Raw genomic sequence first — 27,813 nt, 5'->3', positions numbered from 1 at the left:
TCTCAAGAAACACCATGTCTCCTGTTATGCTAGCCACACACTACCAAAATTATTGTGATTTCCTTATGTTTATTGGTTTTCATTACATTTACTTTTTTGCCTTTTGCCATCACACATCCCTCACACATTACTGTCAATGATCCAACGTTAATTTTACTATCTTGTGAGATACTCTGTTGTCCTCGCCTCGTGACCATTGCATCATATTAGCAAAGCCCCTCCGCTATGTATTTATTTCAGAGTGCTGTTGATGTTATGTGTCCTGCAGCCTTTATGGGTTGCCGAACTTCTTTCTGCCTGAGGCCTAGTTTCCTCACTGCCAGAACTAATGTGTCCTTCACAAGGTATGCTCTGCAGGAATGCTCATGGGAGATGACACGTTCCATGGCAACCCTCTGCTTTACCCCACGGTAAACGCATGTAGCTATCCTTCAAGTCCGTTACATTTTAAAGCCTTTCATTCGTCCTGCATTAAACTCACTCAGATGATGGTTAGAGGCCAACACTCGGTGTTGTACCTTCCACCTCCTCATCAGTACAGTCGACTGCAGAAAAACCCGCACAAAGCCGTTTAAACGCTCCCTCTCCTGAAGTACCTCTCAGTGCGGCACATCACGCCTCACTCCGGAGGGACAGACCTGCCCAGCCACACAGAGCGCCGGCCTGCCCCGCAGCTCTCGGCGGAGCTCAGGCAGACGCAGGCCCCGAGCCGTGTGAGGTACCAATGACCCCACCCCGGGCCGGGCCAACCCCTGAGGCGAGGCGAGCGCCTGAGGCAGCCCCTGAAGCGAGCCCTCCGCAGCGGCAGCGGCGGCGGAGCCGTCAGCAGCCTCTCCGCCGCGCAGCCAGCAAGGGGCGCTAGGCGGCGGGTTTGGCGTGCGGCGGGCGCGGGCTGCGGATCACCTGCAGCAGCGGGAGGGCCGGGGAGCTCCGCCTCCCCCTCCTCCTCCGGTTAATCGCATCCCCCTCCTCCCGTGGCCGGCAGTGGCAGCGAGGTGGCTGGGCAGAGCTGTCAACCTGCTGCAGGCACAGGGGCACTCGCTCCTCGCTCGCACCAAGAGCCGGGCTGGGGCTGCCGGCTTTGTCGCTCTCGCACTTGCCCTGGCCCGGTGCGGCCGTGAGCCTCCTGCCGCCGCCTCCCCGCGAGGAGCGACTGCCGCCGCCGCCCGCCCGAGCACCGAGAGCCCCGCTCGGGAGGAGAGAGAAGGAGAGCCATGGCTGAGGGGGGTGAGGGCGAGGACGAGATCCAGTTCCTGCGAACTGTAAGCGCCGGGTTTGCCTTCCCCACCTCCAAGCTGGCATGGGGCAGGGAGCTGGGGCCGTGCGGGCGGGGGGCTGCGGGGGACGACGCCCGGACCGTGCCTTGAGGGGGGCTGTGGGTCGGCGGGCACCGAGGGTCCGTGCTTAGGGGAGGGGGCTCTGGCCCGCGCGGGGGTGGGTGTGCGGGGCAGCGGGAGGCAGCAACGCTTTGCCCCTCCGCCCCAGGGGGCTCCTCAGGAGGGGCTCTGGAGCTCCGGCCCTTTTCCTCTCCACCTGGCAGCGTGTGCCCCTGTACCCGCGAGCCGGGGGGCGATACGAACCGCTGGCTGTGCTGGTTATTCCTGGGTAAGCGGGGGGTGCTGATGCGGGCGGCGGGGCGGCCAGGGCAGGGCGAGGTGCGGGCAACAGGGACCCGCCGTCTCCCTGCAAGTGCCTCTCCGCGCTGGCTTCGCTTCCCTTCGCGCCCGCCGATGTGGTCTCGTACTGCGGATACCAACCAAGCAGCCCTCCCCAGCTTAAAAGCTGCAGTCGCACTCCTTGTGCAGAAATAGAATTACCAGGAAAAAAAAAGAAAAAGAGAGATCCCTTCTCCCCCCCCATCGCCTGCCCGCCAAGATTCCCACTAACTTGCAGGCGTTCTCCTGCCTTAGCACACACTAATACGGGCTTTTTGGTGTGTGCATCCTTTCTTTACTTCTGTTTCCTTCAGTCCAAAGCGTGGTAAGGCGCTAGAGCATTTCTTCCCTCAGTTTAATTAATACATCAAGACTGCTGCATTTTATGCTTATCTGGATTATTTTTCTTCAAGTAATACTTTTATTTACCTTATGGGCCATCTCCCCAGTGCTGTGTATATGCACAATCCCAGCAAGTTTTGCAGATGGACATATCTAAATGGTGTACACAGCCCTGTCACAGTTTAAGGAAAATTGCTGAGATGTTTGATAAGTAGACCGAAACCTGCTGGGACTGTAGGGTAAAGCTTAGCTCCCTTTTATATTTACTCTGATTCAGAAAACGTTCATCATCAATGTCTTGTAAGAAAATGCATTTAAAAAGGAGAGGAAAGCAAGCCACATAGTGTGTGTGCAGCATATTCATTTGCTGTTTGCAGCATTGTGAATCCTGGATCTTGGTCATCTTATGTTTATTTCAACTAGGACTCTTAAAAGAATAGATATACATCCTATTATTTTTTTGTTCGTTTGAGAATTCTTAGGAAATCTGGTTTTACAGGGCATACAGCTGTTATGCAACACTGTCGTGAAGATTGTCAACTTTTTTTTCCTCTTAGTGTTATGTCACTTCTATTGTAACATTGTCCTAACACCTAAAGACACGTAACAGAAGAATACTTACCTGAAAGATAATTGGTCATCTCAATTTACGACAGTTTTATTATTAGTACTTCTCTCTAGTAAACCTTTTTTGGAATGACAGTCTTACTGCAGGTTTGGATGTTAAGCTTAGCTCATGGAAGGACTGTTATCTGAATACTTAATAGGGAAAGGAAGCAGTGAGCATGCTAATACTGCTCAGCACATATACAGTGATGTTAAACTACAGCACCTGACAGCAGCAGCATGTTACGTAAAGCAGCACTCCTGATAATGTGCGTCAGGCTTAATAGAGATTTGGCAAACCCAGCCTTGGACAATGATTAAAATAATTCTTAGAATGTTGTACTGGTGGTAAAATGACCTTGAACGTGGTAAACTGAGGCATGGCAGAGGTGTTCTTTGTAAAAATAAAAATTGAAAACATAAAAACTAAAAAGAAGCCTGACAAATGCCCTTCTCATGTGAAGTTTTGAATCTCTGAGCTCTAGTAGATATAAGTAGTGATTTTTTTACTCCTCTTTTCCTTCCACTATGACAAAGTTATGAACAGTACTTGGAGAAGTCAGTTGCTTTAAGACACATTCTTGATGTATTCTTCTTTCTGTTTATTCTTAGAAAGCTTGAATTAGTATTCTCTAAAGCCATTAGATGTGCGTAACTCTCCAAATGGCATTGATAGAAAGCACTAGAAATTGTGTATTACCTGGGAATTGCTGCAGTTTCTTTTTTTAGTTATTTATTTTTAAAACAGTAATTGGGGACAGGCAGATTCATAAATGGCTCAATAGATAAAATAGAACTTTTCCAGCTTATGCAAGCAAAAAGGCTTCTGTGCTTTCAGTACCTGAATGATGACATCCGTAGGCCTACTACTTGTAAACAATGCTCTTCATATTTTCTCCTTTTGGTAGGACCTGATAAACTTGCTAAATTGGCAGGTTCTCTTTCTGATGTTTCAAAATTACTGTAGCATCTTTACAGTTTACCCTGGAATGTAAACACTGTATATTATATCAAATATTTAGAGAGCCATGAAATGTTATTTGATTAAAAAAAATCCTTTTTTAATTTTTTTTTATTAAGCTACTAAATGGAGTTTGTATTTGCCATCTGTATGTTGTTAATTTCTTTTCACTTTCCTTTTCACACATTCCTATTTGCCTGATGATTCCCTTTCCTCGTTTGCTGCTTTTATTTTATTCTTATTTTTTGCTAAGGTGGCATCCTGCATTTCCTCCTACAAATGTTGCTGCTAGGCTGGATTTCTGTTTCTTTTGGGAACAACTTGAGTTTGATGCGTTACTTCTGAGAAGTGGATGTAACCTGTTAATTCCTTGGATTTCTGGAAGCATCAGTCCTTTAACAGTTTGAGATAAATCTGGACAGACTGGAATTCAGCTCTGTGCATCTCTCCTCAGGGAAACTGCCCTGTGAATTACATGTTTCTCCACAGGCAGGGGTCTCTTGCATTACTTTGTTGATTACTCCAGGTAGAGATGACCTTGTGTTATGTGTAGCCTTTTTTAGTCTTGGATATACATTCTCCTGACTTCTCCCATTGAATGCATACATGCTGTGCAAGATGAGTGAGTATTCTGCTCTTGTGTGTTTTAATTATGTGTCTGGGAAGGACTTCTTCCCTGTAGAAGACTTTTTTTGCTTTAGGAGGAGAAAGATGTGTACAAAATAAGCTTTAGGAGGAGGAAGATGTGTACAAAATAAGCTTTCATTGTTTAGTCTTTATGTTCAAGAATCTAAGCCATTTATAGTTAAAAGGGAAATTACCTGCTTTTTTCTTTGTTTGGATGTTTTGTTTTTTATGTGGATTTCTTTTTTTGTTTGTTTATTTTTCCACCCCTAGTTTTGGTTTGGTTTGTTGTGTTTTTTTTTTTTTTTTCTTTACAATGTAAATTTGACCAAAGTGAAAATAATTCAGAGCTCCACCAGAGAACAGAAAATGTTTTTGCCTCTGTGCACAGGTGCCTTCCATAATGCACACATGAAAGGACTGGTATTTGTGGTGTAGCACCCCCATAAGGGAAATCCTTCATGCAGAGTGGGGTGGTAAGCTAATGATAGGGTTAAAAAAATTGCAGTGTTTCAACAGAGTACAACTTAGGAATATTCATTATATTGGCTAAAGCTGTCCTGAATTTTGGGAGCAATATGTACCTAAAAGTATTGAGGAATGTATAATTTGGCTCTTTGATCTTGGGATGTTCCTGATGCCAGGATGCATGGTTTTGTGGAGTTTCTTAAATTAGAGGCATGTTGTGTTTTAGGTGCTTATGGTAAAAGACACCACCAGGGAACACTAAAGTAAGGCCGACAGGGTTATGGTCTTTCTCACTGTCCTCTGAGACAGTGAAGACTACCATGCCTGTCGGAAATCAGAAACAGTGTGAGCAGCACATTTTCCTCAGGTCGTTGGAGTCATCTTCATCTTTTCCCATTGAAATGCTGATGTTCCACTGTGTGCTCTTTTCCAATGCTTTTTTTACTTCCATCCCCCCTCCACCCCAATCTGTTTAATTATCAACTCACAGTAAAATAGGATCTTTGCTTGTTTGAACATATTCTGTGATGGCTTATTTTTTACATGGACTTAATTGAGTGTGACTGTCAGAAAAGTGTAAGGATACTTTCCAACATTGGAAGAGTACTTTCAAATGAAGTTTAGCATTATTTAGGTTTCCTGTTTGACATGCAAAAGATTTTTATTTACTCAGTGCTGGGATTTAATACTTCAGCTAATAAAAGAATGGAGTTTATAGCAGAGAATTTGTTCTTCCTTCTGAAATTACATCTGAAGGATGTACTGTGGTCACATTTCAAGGGCAGGTATTCTGTAACTCCAGAGTAACTTCTGTTTCAGGTATTCCTTGTTATGGCAGCATTTAAGCAGTGAATGTCACTTTAAATCTGACTAAAAATCATAAGCTTAGATGCCACCCTGAATGAAGATTCTGTAGAATTAGACACAAAAAGAACCTGGAAAAACAAGATCTGAAGACTATTATTAAAAGAGTAACTACACATAATTATTATGTGAACTCTCCATGAAATAAATAGGGTGGGGTTTTTTTTTTTGGGTGGTGTTTTTGGTTTTGTGGGTTTTTTTTTGTTTTTTTTTTTTTTAAAAAAATCCCTTGATGCTACCCATATGCTGCTTATCTTTAAAGGGCTTTATCAAAATAGGTTAGTCCGGTAGCTGCAATCATCAAGCAATGCAGCTGCCAGAGCGCACTCAAGAAAATGCTCAAAAGCAATCTTGGATATTAGGAGTAATTTTAGAAGGGAAGAATGCTGCAAAACCACTCTGGCTGGCCTTTGTTTGTTTTAAAAAGTAATTTTTGTACCTGTCAGTATGTGACTTCTGAAGATTCACCAGGGACTGGCACAAGAGACCACTGTTCAAGAGCTCATGTGAGGGATGGTGTGGCTGAGATTGCAGCATTTGTACCTTCCTCTCTAAGGCACTGCACTGCAGTACAGATACTGAATATGATCTCAAATTCTATTTTGGAATTCAGCTGGACAGGCTGTTTGTAGTGAGTGGGTTTTAGCTAGGACGTGTAGTTCATTTCTTTTATGGGAATTACATGAGAACATTTTATATATATATATTATTCTGAAATTGTTTGACAAACATTTTATACCACCATTTAAATTATATTACTGGATAAAATCAGTTGTCTAGCGTATGCACTATCTTGTCCAGTGTTCTGCATCTGGAAGTTGTCTTTATCTGATGCGTGAGAAGGAGACTGAGGAAGATCTGTAGCAAATAGTTGGTCCACCAGGGAAGTTTCTTGCTAGCCCTGAGTTGGCTGACTAATATTCTGAGAGACAGAGCTGTTTTTCCTTTCAGTGTCTGAAGATGTTTTGATGCATGATGCTCTTTAGTATTGTGAAGGCCTGTGGCAAATCTATTGCAGGAACTTAAGCTGTGCACAGACTGTAAAGAGAGAATTCCAGTTAATTTCTGACCCAAGATTTAGAATAATCTCAAGAACTGTGACTGCTTTTCACTTCTCTGGATGCTGTATTATTACAGGCTTATTGTAAAGGTGGTTTTCCTCTTCTGTAGCTGTGTAGAAAGTGCATGAGATGATTATAAATCAGGAAAGTAAAGCTGTTTGTTTTTTTTTTTTTTTTTGCGCAGGGATAGTGATGTGTTAAAGTATTTCCTTGAAGCAAGGGAAGAGATTGGAAACTGTATGGAAATACTGACAGTGAGCTGCATCTAGGAAATGCACAAATTAGCTTGAAAATACAGATATCTTTTTCTGCTGATTTTTATACTTATGGGTGCTTCATGTTAAAACTTTAGATTTGGTTTTATTTTCTGAATTACATGTAGGCTTTTGTTTAAATTTCCTGCATTGACTCAAAAAGTAGACTTGGCTTTATGTGGGTGACAAAAGAATATTCAGAAACTGCATATGTGTTCCTATACTTCCTAATAAAACTTGAGGCACATAAATTTGTTTTGTTGTGTGTCATGGCACTAGTACACAAATAACCTTTGAACTGTGACATTAACACATTTTAGCAGGTGAATGAAAGAATTTTAACTTTCCCTTAATGTGGTTGTTGCCATTTTAATTGTGACTGATGGAAGAAGTCAGCAATATATTTTCTATATATTTTTTTTTTTTTTAATTTGTGGACAAAAGGAGAAATAACTCTTTACTCATTACCAAATACCTACTTGCAAATGCTATATGGAAGTGGCATAGAAAGGAGCTCTGCTATATATTGTTGATAAGAATAGCCAAAATCAATGCATTAGTCACATGAACAAAGTATTTTTTTATAGCACCAGTTTTAAAAAATATTTGGGTTTTGTGTATGTCAGTTTCAATGGTTCTCGTGGTCACTGCTCTCAAGTGCTACTCAAGGTCTTATGAGTGAAAGTGAGCTCTATGAAAATAGAACTACTGATTTTGGTGTAACCAGGATTTCGTATCCAGACTTTTTTTTTTTATGGGCAGGATGGCTAGAAATGTGCACATAATAGTTTTTCCTGTGTAAATGTAGGTTTGTTTCTGAAAACTACTACAAACTCTATGGAAAGATTCAGTCTTCTGGTTGGAATTGCTTCTAGCTAGGATGCTGCTAGGAGATTTTCTGTATGGCTTATGTGATGAATCCCTTAGTGCATCACTACTGGGAAATTAAGCTGACTGATTTTTTTGAGATGAGTTAGTAACTTTCATGGTCCTTAATGTAAAAATAAAATTACTGCAGTTTTCTGTTTATATTTTATATTGAGACTCTTGCTTTTCTATCCATCATCAACAATTTTGCTATTGATTGCAAGTGCATGGTTCCTCAGAAAAAATAAATTCTCAGGTAATTTCTAAGGTTGCGTGGGTAATGTTTTCCTGCTACCACCATTCTAGAGTTCATCTCTGGAAAAAAGTGGTCTCCTCTTTCGAGAAGAAAGTTCTGTAAAGTAGAAACTTCTTATTGACATATAAAACTACCAGAAGCTGAGTTCTGCCTTGATAGAGCTACTTGCTTTGAATTTTATGCTAAACATTGAGTGTAGAGTAGAGGCAGTAGATAATGAAGTACATAATCTGAGCACCCTAATTTTCATATGTTTGCTCCAAGTTCATGCTTATGCATTATACAGATAGCTATTTAATTTGGTTTAACTTTTCCTTTGTTAGTATGTACTTGAATTCATAAAATGAATTCTTGAAGTAATATATTATCCTGAAGTAGGAGGAAGAGGGTATGATTTTCCTGAAGAACTAGTGAAAAAAAAAAACAAAAAAACACCCAACCCCAAATCAGTAAGATGGCTGGAAGTAAATGCCAGGTTAGTCCTAGTGACTTGTCAGTGCTTTTTCTTATGTACATGAAAAAACTTTAATAGAAACTTTTATAAAATGTGGCAAATAGAAACTTCAGAGTCATGAATCTTCTTTTAATGAAAGCTGACATGTGAATCCTGGTGCTTTTCCTTCAGACACCCTGAAAATACCATTTTAAACCTTAACGGTGGTCAGGTAGTAGTGAGAGCAGACACTTGAATTATTGACACGGTTACACCCTGGAATTTTTCCCAATAGCAAAGTGAGAATAGCCTGGTGTAATTTTCTGTCTCTAGTCTGTGTTCTGCTGAAGACCTATACTGTGTTTTGCAAGTGTATGGTACTTAAGCCATGTGGCTGTGTTGCCTGTATCACTCTGGGAACAGGAGGCCTCTTGAAGAAGCTGCCTGATGTGTCTCAGGAATTGAGAAAAGGCATAAAGGAGCTGGTTCAGAGAACAGTTTAAGCCTTTTAAAGGCAACCACAGCAACACAGAGCTTACTGCAGTATTCTGTGCCCACCAGGGACACACCAGTGGTATTTCATTGTTCTAGTTGTAGCAAATACAGCAACTTAAGGGCAGCCACTGCCTTCAACTTCATCACAGAAAAGGTTACCCCAGTTTCCTAACAAAGAGTAGCAGGAAATCCCATTTGCTTTTACTGCAGCATAGTTTTATGCTGTGCTCCCTTGTTAATAAGAGATTCATTAGCTAATTATGTATCCACTTATGAAAGAAAATGTGCTTTTCTTCATCTTTTTTACATAATAATGATGGACTAACTTGTCAGGTGAAGGGTTTAAACTCTTCAAATAGGTTGCTACTTCTAGAGCCTGATCTGTTACTCAGCTACAGATTCGAACAGATGTATGTTTGAGGCATGTGCTATAATTTAGTAGAAGCTTTGCCTGGCTTCTCAGTATTCCTTAATAAAATCAAACTAGTATGTATGAGCCTATTGTTTGTAAAGTGACAGGTAAGGTGTCATAACATGAGCTGTATTAACTTATTCTACACTTGCATTTTCTGTTTAAATGTAATGCTGTAATGGTCAGCTTTACAGTGATATTAATGGGTTTATATGACCATTCACACTAGCAGCTACATTAAATTTTAAATAGAAGATGGGTAAGCTCTTTCAGTGTTGTGGCATGCTTTAATGTTTAACGTAATCAGGAATGTTAATTCCATGTTAATTACGATGTTCTTGAAGAAAACTGGAAATGTAATAGGTTACCTAACAATCAGTAGACTTCCAAGAGGGACTTCAGTAAAAGCTGACAAGGTACCATTCCTAAGATGCATGGATCAGTTAATTTTTAACATTCAAGAAATTTCTGCATAGGCTTTTTGATTTTATTTGGTTTTATTCATATTCTGACCACTGTAGGAACACAGAATGGGAGTGACAAGATAGATATATTTTGTGAGGCAGCTTTCCAGAGCATTTCAGAGTAACATGCTGTATAACAACATACTTGTGTTAGCTGATTGGTTTTTGCTTGACTGTGGGAAATAATACCTCATGGATATTAGCTGAAAGAACCAAATGCTGAACACTGACAGATCCTGTCTACCTCTGTGAAAACTGAGTGCACTGAATTTGAAGAATGTCCTTGCTTAAATCCTTCCTTCAAAGGAATGATAGAAGGAGGAAACACGTAATTTCCTTGGCTGCCTGTGAATTTTCCAGGGAATTGCCAGAAAGTGGAGTTGTATTAGTAGCATCAAGCCAGAAATATGTTTCTTGCAGCTATGTTTCTTCCTTCCAAACCAGGCAACGCTGGTAAAATGACTGCCTGGGCTTTGTGTGGGATGCATCCTGGGGGTTCGTAAAAAGAGAAAGGGAAAAGAGGAAGGTATCTTCCTTTGCTGACTATGCCAGGTAATTTTCCTTGGTCTTACGGGCATTTTCCATTCTTGTGATAGCTAAGTAGAATTCCATATATGGAAATTTAGGTGAAGGAATGAATGGAATTTGAAGAGTGTTCAAAGTAAGCTGAAGTAATTGGGTAGATCAGCCTAAGACTCAGTAAATTACTGGATAGATGGATTAATTCACTAGTTACTGATCCTCATAATACGTCAGGAATGCAGCCATGCTAATAAACCTTTGAAAAAGAACCTATGGTGTGTTTATTTTTCTAGTTGCAAAGTGGAATTATTCTGTTAGACCTAGCAGATGCATGCTAAGTGGAAGCTAGATGATTAAACCTCTCTGTACAGACCCATGACCTTCATCCTGAAGCAGTCTTTGATAAAGCATTTGGTGCCAGTGTTGGCAGCAGCCACTTAAATACCTGTACAGATGCATAAGAATCCTTTAGCCCTACAACAGTAATGAAAACCCTGTGTGGTTCTAACACTGAGTGTTAGACTGAAAATAAGCATCAATCGGGTGACTTAATATTTTTTACTATTTCCTGTGTGTTTATGAAGTAGATTTTGCAAAGCTAATGCATAGAGCATAATGTGCATTTATGCAGTCTTGTTCTGAGTACAAGAGAGATGGAATGCATATCCCCTTTTCCATACAACAGGGAGATACTCAGAATGAAATAGGTAAATCAGAAAAAACTCTCAAATGACAGGTGTTCCATCACTGTTGACTGGATTTCTTTAGGTTAAGCTTGTGAATTAATGATGATTCACATACTAAGATGTTTATGAGTAGGTCTTGACGTAATAAATTGACTGCTTGGTCAGGTATGTCAGTTAGTATTTATGCTTTAATGACTTTTAGTATGTCTAATGTAGTGAATATTAATTTCAAAAGTTACTACTTTTGATACTTTAAATCTTAAAGCTTCCAAAAAAGAATGATTGCAAAACAAACCATCAGTGAAGGCCTGATCTCTGTTTTGAGCTGACCAGGGTTCTCATAGTAAGATCCTGTAAATTCAGTTTTGATGTGAGAAGGTTCCTGAAATTCTCTAGAAGAAATGCTGTTGGATTTTTTGAATCGTTTCAGAATATCACTTGCGGTATTATGTCTCAAAGTCCATTTCTGAAGTCTGTTAGCAGTAGCTCATATAAGAAGAGTATTGTAATTGTTCTGTATGCTATCTGCTGGTTCATTTGAAGCTGTTGGTTGGACTTTTTGTCTCAGAGTCCAAAACTTCTTGTTTAATTGCTCTTACTCTTCCTTTGTGTTGTCACAGCCACTGAGATCCCTGTCTTCTGGTACTGGGTTTGATTGTTCTTACTGGTTTAGTTTGACAGAGCTTCAACCTAAGCCTGTGGCAGATCCCGCTGTTGTCTTTAGTTGCAAATTTAAGCATTCGTTCTAACTTGTAGAAGCATGTTTTCCTGAAAAGGGCTCTCAAATTTGGAACTTCTTTCTTTTTTTTTTTTTTAATTTATTTTTTAAAAATATCTCTCTTGATCTGACAAAGGGCAAGATCAAGGATTTTTTTAGTTTTTTCCTCTTTTGGAACAAGAACTTGCACTAAAACTGCCACATCAAGTTTACTAAGTAGGACAGAGGTTATAATGAGAACTAATATGTATTTCTTCACATCATTTGTATCGATGTCTTCATTTTCTTTTTCCTTTTCCTTGGCATGCTTGACCTCTGAAAAGCCTAAGGTCATCGAGCTTCAGTTCCATGGACTACAGAATAATTTCAAATGAACAGGATTTGTCTAGAAAGAGGGAAGGATGAAATGCAGAAGGGAGGGATGTCAGACCTCATAGGTGAGCTTTGTCAGCCTCTTGAGAGGTGTAGTTTGTTGCATGGCTTTTCTCCAAAGTAAAACAGATGCTTTTGCATAGAAAGTGTAATAAAACTGAATTTAAATACAGAAAGAAACTTTCCTTTTCCATGGGAGGAGAAAAATGAGCAATTAAGTAGTGATAATTAAATTTTCATGTTCCTAAAGGTGAACAGAGTCGTTGTTTTCTAGGTGAAATGTATGACTCAATTCAGTAAAAACTGTGTACGTGTATTTTTAAATATTGAAGTGTTTACACCTATTTATTGACTACAGCCAACTGAGAATGTGAGTATTTTTTTTTCCTCTCTCCTGAATTAGGAATTTTCATACCTGTTTTAATCTGCTGAAAATTAATGTGATTTAAAAGTGTATCCAGCTGCAGCACTGACATGTTTTATTGATAATGTTACAGGCATCACTTTATTCTGATTATGTCAGAAGTAATTTATTGCTGTCTTTTATTTTGAGATTTCTAGTTGAACTGTAGTTTATAATTCGTATGTCAGCTGCAATTGCAGCTGAAGTCTCTTAATTTCTTTTTTCCTTATGCTGTAAATCTCTTAGTGAAGCAGAATTGGACACTTTCTGTTCTATCCCCAATTTTTTTAATTCTGTTTCCAGTTCTACAATTTATTTTGTACTTGACAGGTGCAAAGATAAAAGAGCACCAGTGACAATATTCTTCCCTTTCAAACCAATTTGTTTTGGGGTTTGCCCCTCAGGCTTGGTAAATCACCTTTCTGTGCTTGGCTTAAGGAATGTAGACCATGGCCCTCTGCACAGAGGTACCTTCTGCTGACTCTGAGAAAATCTCTGGGTGAGTTACTGTATCTGTTTCCTGAAGCTGTAATCCTGTAAAGTAATCCAGTTAATGCAGTGTGTGAGAAATGCTCAACCTTCAGAACTTGATGGGCGAGATTTGTTTCTATGCATGGCATTTGCATTTCTCTTCACATAGGAAGGTCTTGCTTAACTTTTTAATTTACTAACATTTAGAATACACTAACATGGGTCAGAACACATTCATTGGAGGAGCGAGTTTGAGTAGTGAACTGTGTGGGAGTGTGAATGCTGACAAAATTACTTCTTTATGTACCTATGTGACTTCCTGTTGACGAGTGAGTTTTTTTTATGATTATATGTGTCTGTTACAGAATTACAGTTTGACAGATGGAACCACATCTAGAGCTTGGGAAGCGCACTTTGTTGTAGTAAGTTCTTAATCGAAAGTTACAGTTTGCTATTAGTGGTTGTACCCTAGTGATGCATCTTATTGGAAGGGGCAGAGAAACCAGGAGTTCTCAGAGTGAAATGGGTTTGCAGCATTATTGTATACCTTTGAATAGTAATCAGCTGAAGAAAATTCTTACATTCCTTTCAAAATTCCTAGCTGGGTTTAATTTTCCTTGCCTAAGGAATCAATAGCTTAAATGAAAGAAATACATAAAACAGGCAGGTTGATATAACAGGTTGTTAAGAGTTATTTTATTAGTAACGACCAGAAAAAAAACCTTATGATAAATCTCTCTCTTTTTTTTTTTAATCTTGCCAGAGGCCTGAAAACAAATTCTGTACTACAAAGGCTGCTTCAAGTGAAAACCTATCTCTCTTACCTACTGCCTAAATTATTTTGCAATCCAAATGAAAATAAATTATTTTTAGTATAATATATAGTAGGATAAGCTACTCTTCATCTCTTAAACATTTTATGAATTGTTTTACTGGTCCATGACTGCAAGGGTCTTTATATGACTACGTATGTGCTTTGTAAGTCTGGATCTGTTCTCACTGATGTTAATGTCAAGCCTCCTCTAGATTTTAACTAGAGCTGGATTGTACACTAATAGCACTGTTCAATGTTGTATATAGTGACCTGTATATGTCAGATGCAAATCCTTGTCTGCCATTTTAAGCACAATTAATATTTATCTTGCTTATGCACTAAAAGTCTGTGACCTGGCTTTTACACAACTAGTTGAAAAGTATTTTGAAGGATAGTAGGCAACACACACATTTACATTGTATTGTTGGTAAATTATTCCAACTTTGCTACACAGATGTACCATCTTGTCCAGATCAAAGGTAATAACCTGTCACATGTTTCTCTTTCCTGAGAAGACAGATTTTATTCACCCCCCCCATCCCCGCAAGTCTCCCTGAAGCCTTTGTTAAGAAGCTAAATGTTGTACTTTCAGAGTAGTATTTGTAATTTGTGTTATCAGTGTGCTTTTGCTGTGACCAGCCATGGAACCCTACATCAGCTTTAATTTAGATTTGAGATTATCCGTACTGTTTAATTTACTTAGTCATATATGCTGTAGGGAAGTACTGCTTTTCAGGTGCTTGATACATGCAAACCACTTTTGTATTTATTTCTTTTACTCTTTTAGTGTCTTTTTATATTTTTATAAAAATATTCTTGGTCTATATTACAAGACTTTGAAATCTGTCTTGGAGCTTTTACTTTTAGGTGAGTACAATGGCTTGTGTTTAGTTATTGAAGAATGATTCAGTTACTTCAAGGTAAGACGCTATCTTGTCACAAAGTTTCTGAAACATCTCAAGCTCTTTCTGTTTTTTTACTTGGTGTCTGCAAGCCTAACTAAGCCTGTTTTAGGAATATCAGCACTTCATGGAACTGAGCTCTCAATGTGTAGTATTGCTCAACTATGGCAGTGGTCAAATAGCAAAGTTTATGTACACTGTCAGGTACATTGTAGACAGAAGGTAAATAGTAAAATAGGTCTGCTAGTTTTCTGAATTTTATCACTTTCTGGTTTACAATAAAACTGAAAGGCTTAAATGGAAAGATCTCCTATCAGGTTTTGGTTGCATAGGATTTGCACTGTGGTACTTGGTCCTTTTCCAGCTTATTTCTTGCTGAAATAGTCTGTGTTTCTTCATACTTACTGGATTTTCCATACATGGAACCAAACATTGTGTGCACTCTTTCATATGTTTTATTCTACAGTAGTTGTTGCTTTCCAGTTGTCTTGTCCAGAGACTTCTCTATTTTTGGAAACAAATCATTACAAATGATGGCACAATCTTCTGACTACGTTTACTTGCCTTTTTTTTTTCCTTCTTATTCCTTCCTTATAGGAGTTAATTAGGATCAAAATGAAGAAAGAAAATTACAGATCTTGAAACTTGCTGGAAAATACACATTATTTGCTTTTCTTCTCCGTTTTTCTTGTTGCTGATTCATGGTTGTTCTTGACTTTATAGGGATTTATATGTTTGTTTTTATTGTTTTTTTTTGGTGTGTCTAAACTATCCCGTCTGGATTTGAAACAAACATTCAAACTTTAAATTCTTCCAAAAAGCATCTCTTTCTCTTAATGAAGAGTTGGAGGGGTAATCCCTAAACAGTAGTCCTTTAGTCTTGAAAAAGATGAAAAATGGAAGACTCTGTAAATAACCTCTTGTCCTCTCTTAAAACTGATCTACTGGTATACATTGTTTTGTTCCATTGGTCCAGCTTTTGCTGAAGTAAAGGTTAATGTATCTCTTGATTTGGATTTAGTATTCTTTTAAAATAAAATATATTTTCTTATTGAAGATTTTATAACCTTAAGAGGTAAGAGTCCTGTAAAAATCAGAAACTCATTGTAGTTTTCTGATAAACTGTATTTTTTAAAATCCAACTTTTTTTTCTGGCTGTGGGTAAATAATTATTTTGAAATGCTCAACATTGTAATATTTATTATATAGGAGATGGAAGCTGCTTTTATATTTTACTTAATTTATGTTTTCTAACATTCTTGTGACTTTTTGGTTTTTTTTTGCAGTCAACCTTTGATTTGGTTTTTCTTTTTTTCTTTTTTTTTTTTTTTTAAATTCAGGCAGATGGGCACTAAACCTTTACTTTGTCCTGGGAAATTCTGTTTTTTGGGAGGTTTGGCTCTCTCCCCCCTTCCCCCAAGGTGGGAAAGCAAGCTCTAGTTTGTAATTTGTATTCCTCAGTAAGGAACACAGTAGAATACAATAATTCTTAAAGACTTGACAAGTGTTGCTGAAAGCTGTTGTAAAGTCGGGGTCTGAGGACACAAAAGAATTTATGTGGAGTTGAATACTTAACGGTATGGAAGGTAGTCCAAAGCAACTATTTCTTCCACTCCTAATAAGGTGAGGGAAACTGTGTTGGAGAAGACATTTGTCACTCCCTTCTATCTTGCAAGGTAGGAAAGAGATAAGAATTGGGCTGCCAAGGTTTGGTGCTGACTTCCAGGAGAAATGAATTTCTCATTGGCTTTTGATTACACTAGTTTCAATTTCTGGGCAACAAAAGAAAGCTGGTCTGGAATGGATTATGTTTCTCTAATTTAACCCTCTGGTCTATGGAAGGCAGTTCTCATTGTACCTGGCAATTTTTTTGGCATATTCGGCTGGGCCTGAACCTTTTACTTCAGTGCTAACAGAAGATCCTGAGTTAATACCTACTAGCCAAGCTCTATTTCTTTCATTGGATATGTAAGGGAATTGAAATAAGAAAATGTAGTCAGTCGGAATTCACTAGGTGTTGGTTGTGTAACTTCTGTTATTTCAGTAGTGTTCTTTTAATATCCTATCTAGAGATGATAGCTGGCTCTCTTAGCTGTTATTTGCATGTTAGATTTTCAGATTCAGTCATTTATGCCAAGGATTGGATTTTCACATGCTGTATGTTCAGGCAGTATTTCACCAGTAGTAGAAGCAAACAGAATAAAAAGAAGTGCGTTGTGATTAAGCCCATTAAGTTGCAGAATATTAATAATTGTGGAGAGGAAGCCTTTGTAGTTGAAATGTGCACAAAGTCCATCATGATCTTTTGAAATTCAGGGATGTGTGAATTGAAAGTATCGTTGTAATTGATGGATCGCAATATGATGCTCATGAACTGACTCTGGGAGTTGAAAGGAGCTGCTGTTATGAGATTTGGAGATGATCAAGGGACCAAATGGAGTGTTATTAAAGATTGGCTGATAGAAGGATCTTTCCCACACAATTAGTCAATATGACATCTATGAAACTGTGGTATAGCTTGCAGTGTGGAACCCTCCTCTTCAATATTGTTTTGAATTGAAGACTTCTCTTACAGAGAAGAACTATTTGTAGATTGCAGTTTGTTTGGGATTTTTTGTTGTTTTGGGGGGATGTTGTTTGGGGTTGTTTATTAGGTTACTAAGGATGCTTAAGGGTACTTATCAAACATCTTGATAGTTTTAATGAACTTTTTTTGTCCTTATTTTTTAATCTTTGCTTATCATCGCCCCCCTCGTTTTTCTGTTTGTCAGACTTGGCATTAGAAATTCTAATGCATTGTTCTAGCACATTTCAGTGCATTAGCTGCACAGCTCAGCTGGCACAGTTTAGTTGGCAAACTGGGCTAAACAGAGGGAATGAATCATGCAGTTTTTTTAGTCATGGAGCTTGCAAGATGAAGAATGAAAAGGTAAATTTTTTTTTTTCTTCCTAGAACAGAACTGTAAAACATGAAAAATGTGATCATTTCTGACTGCCTCTAACTACATCACTTGAATATGGATTGATTTTTAAACTACAAATATTCCATTTTTCATTTTTCTCTCCGGTTTCTAAATCAGGTGGAGGGAAATCTGATGGGAGGGCTTGCAAGGTAGTGGAGTACAGACAACTGTGAAAAATTAAGTGCCACTTTTTTTTAGCTATGGAGAGGTTATAAGGATAACTGTGGAACAAGCATTACAGATTCAGGCTACTTGTAGCTTAAGAAATCCAAGATCTTTGAAATATTTAATCAGTTTAATCTTTGCCCCTCTATCCTGATACTCGGTTATGAATCTTTGTAGGAAGCACCTCCATGAGTATTGGTGATTATGAGTGAAGATAATGAAGGTCCTATCACAAAATATGTTTTTATTTCCAGGGAGAGAGCGTCATCTAGTTGACAACTCATTGGCTAAGGGGATGCGGCCTCTGATTTCTGAAAATTCAACCTCTGAAGAGGAAGCTGAAGTATGGTGTTGTTGGAAAATAAAACAACCCTCAGATCTGTCTTAGTATAAAAAAAAACTCAGCTAAACTAAAGTCACTGTATCTTCTACTTCTGCTGCTAAAACTGGATTTGTTAAAATGTGAATGAGTATGTGCACTCATATCCAGATTTCCATCTACAACCTGAAGATGAAGTTGCATTCTTTTTGCTGTATATTGCCTGGAGACCAATTGATCAAAAATGTAAAGTCTAAATTAATTATAACCACCATTGTTTTCCTGGTGATTTTGGGTGCTCCTGGGCACTGAGCAGGTGTTTTAATTGAACTGGGGTTTTCTTGGTGATTAATGCAGCCCGAAGAGTTGAAATTATTAATGCAATGCTTAGCACTTTTTTTGATTTCTCACAGAATCATTGAGGTCACAAGAGACCTCTCAAGATCATCTAATCTGTCTAGCTTCTGAATATCTCCAGAGATGCAGAGCTCTAAGCATCTCAGGGCAATTTGTTCCTTTGTTCCAGTGTTTGTCCACCTAGAGAGATAAAAAAATACTTACATTGGTCCAGGCAAGACAGCATGAGCTGTCTAAGACAGCGTGAACAGAACTATATACCGTGACTGCAGGATTTTTTCCATAATAAAGCCCTTTGGAAGAGCTTTGTAAAGAGAAGTCATTCATATTTAGATTTGAAATGGTCAATAACTTGAGTACTCTTTTAGAATTTGAATTCAAATGCAGTTGGTTTAAAATCTCCCTTATTCCAATTCTGGACATTGGGTGGTGAAATAGAAGACCTTTTGGCATGTGGTTTTTTTTTTCTTAGTTTTTTTTCTTTTTCCTTTTTTTTTTTTCTTTTGCAGAAAGAATATGAGAGAGAAAGAAAAAATTATTTCTCATTATGAAGCTTCTTTCATCCCCCCCCGCATTTTTTTTCTTTTTTGTTTTGTGTTCCTCTTCAGGTCTGGTTGTGCTCATTCTTCATAGAGAATATAAAGCTGTATTATACTCTTTTAAATTTAAAAGAAAATAGTTTTTCAAGAACACTATCTAACTGCTATATGTCACTTCAGGGGACAGTTCAGTGTGAGGGGAAAAATATTTAATGTAAAATCTTTATCAATGTCAGTGATTAGAAAGCACAGTTTGGCCATAATGAACAAGAAGAATTTCTGCAAATCTCTGTGGATTGGAAGATATAAAACTTAAAATATGAGATCAGCTTTGATTTTAGAGAAATGTTGCAATTTTTGCAAAGAAATATTTGGAGAAATGCAAACATTTGCAAAGAAATATTGCATTACTTTGCATTTGCAAAGCTGAATTTTCCTACACTGTGTGAATGGTGTAAGTTCAACTCATGAGCCATTAGAATCTGACTTTTAAACTGCAGACAGGAAAGTTTTTTTTACAGTTTGATCTCTCAAACTAAAGCATTTCTTTTGTCAGCATTTCCTGACTAAGGATGGGGTCACTGAACTGTCAGACAAGTTCTAACTTCACGAATCTGACTGTACATGGCACTGTTTCAGTGCTAGATGTAATACTAAGACATTAACATCTTGATAAGATGTTCTAATGCTGCTTATGTGGTGCTGCCTTGGTGGTAGTGACCAAGTGGCAGTGATGTGATGTGCTAGTGTAGACAGCCTGCCTGTGGTTTAACCTAAATTTCATTTAGTTTTTCTTGGAGCATAGTGTCTGTACTCAAAAATGGCACAAGTTGCCTGACTTTTCTTCACCTTTACATGTCAGCTGTGTGAGAGCCATCCATAGCAGGAGCTTCTAAAAGGCCATGTTGGGAATGGTTATATGGTAAAGACTTGTCTTTTCTGCCTAATGCTAGGTACTGCAGTACTGAAGTGACTGACACAAAAAACCTGCTTATGACTGGTGCTGGCAAGAAAACACTAATTTTGATTTGAGGTCTGTCTCGCCAGAAGAGCTCTGGCTTCGTTGGACTCTTGACTGCTTGTGTGGGTGTGTGTGTACGAGTATGGATGAAAGAACATGGATGTTTTTGCTGAGCATTTTCCTGTGTTTAATGTCAGTCGGAATCTATTGAAATAATTTTAACTGTTGTCTGAGGTCCCAGTCTGTAGTGAGGGATCTGCTGCATATACAGACTGGTACCTTTTGTTACCTTTCAGTTTGATAAGACATAATATATACAAATGGAAAATACAATTTTCTATATAACATTTGTATTTTACTTCCTTAACCTATGGGTTTGAAATAGTGTACTGTGCCTTAGATTAGCAACAAAAGTATACCTGAAGGAGATGAATTTTGGGATTGAACTTGAAGAAAGAGATCCAATTACTATGTTTTTCTTGAAGAACTGGATAAGATACTCTAGCTAGGTCTGAGGAGCCTGGAGGAATGTGTGTCTTTGGTAGTGAGACAAAACCTGGGGAGCTACAATGTATATGCATATATTAGAGGAAAGATCACAGCTGCGGGTACAAGAGGAAACAAAGGACAAAATTAATTATTATTATTGATTGTATTACATAGTGCCTGGAGGGCTGAGCTGAGGCGAGGGTGCTGTTGTGCTACTGTACAAAGCACAGCAAGTTGCGGTTCCTGCCTGAGAGAGCATAAACTCCCCATAGAGGAGATGAAGAAACATTGAGATGAGATGAAGGGACAGGGAAATGATGTGCCCAGGGACACAGGGGATGTCTTGGGGTCCGTTCTGGGCTCCTCTAGACTCAATGATAACTTAGAATATAGAGACTTGCAGTGCTATGCTGTTGAGGATGAGAACGTGTAATATGGGCGTTATGTGGGAGGATACTGAAAGTCAGTGCACAGACTCAAGGCTTAATGGACAGAAGACCGGACAAAAAAAGGTGACTTTATTTGCAACTTAACTGATGTTCTGTATCAGAAATATGTGAAAAAGTCTCTGTACAAAATGCATAATACTGCTAATAATAGGGTAGTTTGAGGGGGGAAAAAAGTTGCAGTTACTGAACTGGAAGTTGTAAATTGTGAATGCCTGTTTGATTTGAAATCCTGCCTGGACTATACTAGTAGTACTTAAAGTAGTATACATATGTTTCCTGTGGTCATGGACATATCAGAATAAAAAGACCAGGAAGAAGTTCTTTTTGAGAAGCTATCCTTAAAGGAGAAAATGGCGGAGGACACAACAATTATTCTAAGTAACTGTATAGCCAAGTAATAACTGTAAAACATGCATCATGGAGACTTGAAAGTGTTGAGATCGCTTTCACTGAGTGGTGTGTGAGTGTGCAGATCCTCACATAAACTAGTATTTGAATAGTGTGTTTTGTTAAAAGTGAGCAGAAGCACCAATTAATTTGTCTGTTGAACTGTCCCAAGTTTCAAGTGTTAATGGATAAGCTGTAAGTCCACTATAGTCATGTATTGCAAAACCTGAAGTTTGGTATCTGTATAACCTTTATGGATATATGTTGCCATACATAATTTGTTTTGATTCCAAATGGTTCTCCATGTCAATTAGAAGGAACCTAGGCTAATATGGTTCATGGCCTCCTGAAGGGCCTAAAAAGAAGTTGGAATTAGAATTAAATAAATACAGGAATTGTCAGAGAATGTTTCCAAGGAGATGCAAGTTGGCTTTGAATGTAGTTTTTAACTCTTAACTCTTTCTTCTGTGCACAAGAGATGTGTTTTGTTTCATGTGCATTGATTTGTTTTGTCGTTCTGTGTTGCATATGTACTAAGTGATTGGTGCAGCTTTTATTTGTGCTTTAAAGTGAGCTTATTTAAATGTTATTTGTAACTGTTAAGTAAATACCAGGCATCTTTTGGATGAGGAGTCAAAGCATATTGCAATTTGCTATGAGAGAGTACTACCATCCTTAGTCCTGAAGACAAATGCAATGAGATAGAAGGGTCCTTAATGCTAACATAATTTAAACTCTTAATTTGCATCTGAAATCCTAAATTGCAGTTAGCTGTTAGATTCCCTCCCTGAACGTCAGTATATTATTGGTATTGCAGGAAATTTTGAATGAAATATTTCAAGTGAACGTAATTAACCCTCAGAATTTGTTTATTATTCTAGAAATGTCTGTTCTGTGGAAACACTGAGAATTCAGTGTGGTGGGTTTGTGCAGGGTTGGTGTTTTGTTTGTTTTTCTTTTGCCTCTGATTTGTCTGTACAGGTGAAAATAATGAAAAAGCAATGAATTAATAAGACCATAAAAGTGGTTTTGCTTTGTGTTCTGGTAAAGCAGTGAATTTGTAGTTGGAAACTTGAGTAAGGAAAGCATTTGATAGTTTAACACAGTGGATTTTCTTTTTTTCTTTTCTGTGGAAGCTACCTCTAGTATGCTGCGCATAGGTCAAGATTTCCTGCTTTTGTTTCAGTAAAGTGAAAGAATACTATTCTAGCAATATCATTTGTGTTTCCTTTCCTAGTTAAGTAAGTACACACGTATCTTGTCAGGTATTACTCTGTTGGAAGAACAATGGAAGATGATTTTTAGGTTTGTGGTTAAGTCCAGTGAGAACCAAGACCAGGCATTTTTCCTTGATTTAATGACTTACCTAAACTGCCGATATGTACTGGTGAATAAAAAAGGCAAACAGAAGCAAAGATATGGAACCTGTAATACAGTTTCTAAAATGAGCAGAAATACTATACAAAGATGGAATCTGAAGATTTAAGCAAAACAGGGATGACATTCAGCATGAAGTACCGACTGTTTTTCAGGTTATTTAGTATGCAAGAGCATACTTAAAGATGACTCATAGCCTTACATAAGGTTGCCCAAGTATTTAGTTCACTTCAGGTGATGGAAAGACTGTAAAAATGGTGATAAAACCTGTATCCAGTTACTCTTACTGGTCTTGCCTGCTGTTTGGGTTGTTTTTTGTTTGCGGTCAGGCCCTGTATTACATCTGTGGATATATGCTTTCCCCTTCTATGGTCTTAAAATATGCAAATGATGCCTTAAAAGGGATAGTTAAAAGAAATCACACAAGACTGCGCTTTTATGATTTAATGTCAGATTTAATTTTATCTTAGTTGGGAAATAAAAATTCCAGGCTAAAGCAGTGCTTGCTGTCTTAAAAGAAAGGCTGTTGTCAGACTTCAGCCCTTGCTAACAGCATGTTTCCAAAATCTGTGTATCTTCCACTGTGTTCTGCATCAGTGCTCCCAGTGAAGTAGACTAGACTGCTTTTATCCGTAATTGCTGTGCCTTTGTGTGTTGTATTTATTTTTTTTGCTATAAATTATATAAGAACTTTAACTGAAGGAATAACTGAAGACCAAGGGGTCCATTTAGCTAAGTATTTTATTTCCAGTAGTGGTCCATAACAGCAAGGGATGGGGACAAGAATATACTTTCTCTGCTGCGTGATGTCAGCCTGCAGTGATTTGTGGCCTTGTCTTGGGCCTGGTGATACTGATTTTGGTAGCAGCTTGAGTTCCATGTTGGGTGTATGTTTTATGGGGAAGTATCACTTTCTGTTTGTTTTGAAGCTGCTGTGTGCAACTTCTAATTGATGATCCCTAGTTATGGCACTGTAATAATTTTTTTTTGTAGGCTTATGCAAAAGGTTCAGTATTAATAGACAAGGAAGTCTTTTTAATTTAAAAAAGTGGGTTTTTTGTTTGTGTTTTTTTTTTTTAAATCTTTTTCCCAGCTTTGCAACAGCAAATTTTGACAAAAAAGTTGAGATGTGACTGAGTTTCTGACTCTCCCCTTTGCTCCTTTGTAATGTTGCTGTTCTCATATATTCGAGAGTGAGATGTGGTAGCTGAAGAAAGCTTCTGGAGTTGTGGTATGCATCTCTTTTTGGCAGGAAAGCCTAAGAAGTCAACAGCAACTGTGATCAGATAGTCATGGGCAGGAACTGCGGCCAGATGGACCTATGAGATGTGATCTTCCATTGCTGCATAAGCTGTCTATTTTCCAGTGCAGAAGAGATCCATCCCCTGGTATACCGCTATGGTGAGGACTGGCCAGATAAGGAGTGATTCAGATTCTGCCCTTCACGCATGTGTAAGTGCTCAGAGCAAATGGGGAACTGGTCATGGATTATGCAGTGCTGCGAGGGGACAGGCAGTCTGTGGTATGCCACAGCTAAATGCACGCCCTTTAATCTGGTCAGAGGACAAATTTACAGTCGAAAGTTTTATTGGTAAGGCAGTAAAATCTATTCAGCATCCTTTAAAGAGTAAAATCTCTTTAAGCATGTCTAGATCTGTTTTGCAGTAAATCCAAAGGCATCTTGTCTTTGAGTGCTGGAAAGCAGTAACTAATAAATGCTAGTGTTCAAACTAAATCTTTGAAGTGGAAGATACCTTTTTTAATTCCAGTAGTTGCAATTTGTTTAAAAAGAAAAATTAAAACCAAACCAACCAACGAAAAAAAACCCACCAACCTACACAAAAAACCAAACCAAAACCCCAAACAGCAGATACAAGTATGTGAGCGGAAAAATCTTTTAGTTTGGCCTTGAGGGTGATACTGTGATTTTGAGGTTTTGGGTTTAAAAAAAAAATAAAAAAAATAAATACTTCTTTCTTCTCTGACATCAAAATGGATAATTCATTATCTTTGTTATTATTATATGAAGCAGCCACTGGGCTGTGTATTTGCTGTAAATGGGATGCGTGTGTCTCTGAGGGATCATGAGTACTCCCCTCCACCCTGCTAGATGTATTTCTCCCATCCTTAGGCTAATAAGGAGAATGATGAATTTACATTATTGCTCCATTTAACCAATAACTTTTGATAAGAAATAAATACTTAATTCCCAAATGGTGTCTGCTGTACTTAAAGGTTTGGCAAGTTTTCAAGAAGATAGGCATGAATTCCACATTAAATTGCTGCTGCTTCTGTGGAAAATAGTGAGCGGTGTCATTTGATCAGGGACAAAGTGACTATTGAGAAGGGGTGATTTTGAGGAAGTAGCTTTTACTAATAAAGAAATAAATGCCATTTCTCATGTGAAACCATCCCCATACGTGAACCTGTAAAAATGCGGGTAGGAACAAACTGTTTCCCTAGAAATTCTCATTAGTTGCCTTTTTGCTCATTGCTGCTAGTGGTATTCTTGCCCACCATTTTGTCTTGTGAAAATGCCTCCCTGTGTTCCCTTGCAGTGCCCCTTGCATAAGAAGCAGAGAAGCAATCACAAGTATTGATCGCATTGTCTGTACTGAACTGAGGGGAAGATTGTTGCATGAATGAATGGAAGTCAGTACAAAATTACAGTCTTTAATGATCTGTTTTTCTGGTTTGACCAGGCCTGTGCTATTCAATGCAGTTCAGTTTTTCTTTATGGTAGCACAATCTAATAACTCGAGCAGATTTTGACATACTACACTGAACTGAACCAAGTATCTCAAGATTGCTCAACCAGACACCTGAGAGACTTGCGTTTTGTAACTTTGATGGAAACAATTTCCCACGAAGAAGGCTTTTGCTGTGCTATCTGCTCTGAGATGAAGATATTCCTAGAGCTGCCTGATGGTGAAGGCTCTCACTGATTTTTGCTGGCAGCTGTACCTACCATTTTTTTTAGAGTCAGATCCTGAATATGTAAGAGCTGTCTAAAAGTGGTGATGGTAAACAGACTTTGACATTACTGCACTCCCTGAACTGCACATATTGTCTCTTGACAGGAGCATTTCACTCTTTTTGAAAGTGCCATAGCACACGTCTTTGAACCGAGGCACACTAGAGATTCAGCTGTGGTTTCTGTGCATCGAAGAGCCCACTGCAGCTCTTTGGTCTGTCTTCCCCTGTTACCACAAAAGTTTTGCCCACTGATTCCACTCTTCTGTGAGAGATCATCTTGGGTGTCTGAGGTTAAATATTTGATGACTACACCAAATCCTCCAATGCATAATTATGCTGTGTCATGTCTCTTCAAAAGCAAAGCCAAAATCCCATAGCAGCTAATAGTCGGTCCTGAATTAGCAGTTTTTTTGACAGTATAATCCACTGGCTATTTACCCTCACAGTTAAAACCCATGTTCTTTTTTCCTATGACTTTTGTCCCCTAATATGTCCTCTAGTAATATACAATTATCAAAAGATTAATTTAGAATGCATTCATAACTTACAATACTACAAATGCTTGCACTCCTTTTGTGATGTATGACAGCAGTCTAATTCCTACCTTTCTCAAGTTTAATTTTTCGTCTGTGTGGAGGCAACATTGCCTGTGCAGTGGTTTCACCATAAATTGCTTTCAAGTAGACATAGTCATTTCCCATAACCTTTCTCAATATGTATATCTCAGCTGCTTTCAGTAAATATTTTCTATCTCAGGATTTTTTTGTGGAGGTAGTTTCTCCTTTATAATCGTCTTGTTTCGATCTAGTTAAAAATAACATTTTGGGTTTGGGGCATATTTTGGGGGGGGTTGTGTGTGTCTGTCTGCATCCCAAATTTAATCTTTTATTGTGTTAACTAAATTTGCAGTTTCCTCAGGTAATTCAGTAATGATTTATTTCTAGTTTTATTGTAATTCTTTTTTCTCAAATAAGGATCACTGATTATTCTTTAATTCATTTTAAATGCTCACTTACTGGCAAGGGATTAAATACGAAATCCATTTTGACTTATCAGTATGAGTGATGTTGTGTTTCTTCTTTTTTTACCCTGGGTTTTCTCTCAGGTTGTTTACATTTTCTGTTTACCTGGAATGAGTAAGTTACTGTTTAAGCATTTCAGAAAAATCCAGTATGTGTTTTTTAGCTGAATAAAGTCATGTGACTTTTCTGGTGTAGAATGTATCTTTGCAGATGTCTGAATGTTTAAACACAGCAGTTTGGGTTATGTAGCGTAATAAAATATAAACTGTAGGTTATTTTAGTTGTGTGACTAAGCAAACTAAACTTCACGTGGGTTTTGCAGTGCACTGAGACGAACAAGTCAAAAGGTACTCATCCTGCACATCAGTGCAACAATAGATCATCTACTGTAGAAGCCTGTGGTGTTGATCTTGATCTGTAATATCGCAAGCAAGCCTGACTGCAGAATATCCCACAGCAGTGAATGTTAATGGAGGAAAGAGTGGAAAATGCTTAAATTCTCAATTTTGAGGAGCACAAATAGCAAGATTATTGGAGTCTGTCTTGCAGTGTATATTTTGACTGTTATTAAATCTTAACTCTTAATCCATGTATTATTTATTCTATTTATTTACACTGAAGATTTGTCTTCTGCAGTTGCGTGGCTAATGGCAATCTTGCGTAGTTCATTTCAGTGTGAAGATACCTGAAGTAGATGAGTTATTCTTGTTTTTTTCAGCTGGGAAGAAAAATACGTAGTGTGTATTGTGGTGGGGTGTATATGCAGTCTTTCTTTATGGACCAACTTAAAATAAGGTGCCTGCATATGTTCATGTGAAATTGTGGTGATTTAAAATACACACATCAAATACAGTCTTTGAGTGTTCATTGGTTAATTAAGCTAAGGTAGGGCTTGAGAAGTAGATTGAAATGAGTGTGCTTCTGAATGTATTTTTAGTTTTTAAAACAACTTCAAATTTTAGGAAATGTTAGCATTATCACAGCACCCCTTTGCTGTTTCTCAAGATGCTAAGGCATCACCATGCTTGAAGTGATTTAAATCTCTTTGCTGCCGGTGTTGCCAACACCTGTTTTACTGAAGCTTCTAGGTTAAATGTAAATGTGCTATGTTAAGTGCTGCTTCTGTCTAAAAAAAAGAAAAGACAAGACATGTCTCTTC

The 27,813-nt window shown here is 38.3% G+C and overlaps 1 protein-coding gene across 5 annotated transcripts in view; it reads left to right on the top strand.

Annotated features, from left to right (window-relative positions):
• Positions 1-848: 848 nt before the first annotated feature.
• RYR2 (ryanodine receptor 2) overlaps positions 849-27,813 on the top strand; it is a 380,332-nt gene continuing 353,367 nt past the window's right edge. For 3 of the 5 annotated variants that reach the window (XM_061471195.1, XM_061471194.1, XM_061471191.1), the window contains exon 1: positions 850-1,262. In XM_061471195.1, coding sequence (XP_061327179.1) covers positions 1,215-1,262 — 48 coding nt within the window. In that variant the 5' untranslated portion in view covers positions 850-1,214. Of the gene's footprint in view, positions 1,263-27,813 lie in introns of all 5 variants that reach the window. The other 2 variants (XM_061471193.1, XM_061471190.1) reach the window with 1 other exon arrangement.

Source organism: Pezoporus flaviventris, unplaced genomic scaffold (assembly GCF_033815535.1).
Source record: "Pezoporus flaviventris isolate CSIRO_AGI_PZ_B2104156 unplaced genomic scaffold, CSIRO_AGI_Pfla_v1 ptg000066l, whole genome shotgun sequence".
NCBI classification, from domain to species: Eukaryota; Metazoa; Chordata; class Aves; order Psittaciformes; family Psittacidae; genus Pezoporus; species Pezoporus flaviventris.
The sequence above is the reverse complement of the archived record's forward strand: the minus strand, read 5'-3'. Positions and strand labels throughout refer to the sequence as shown.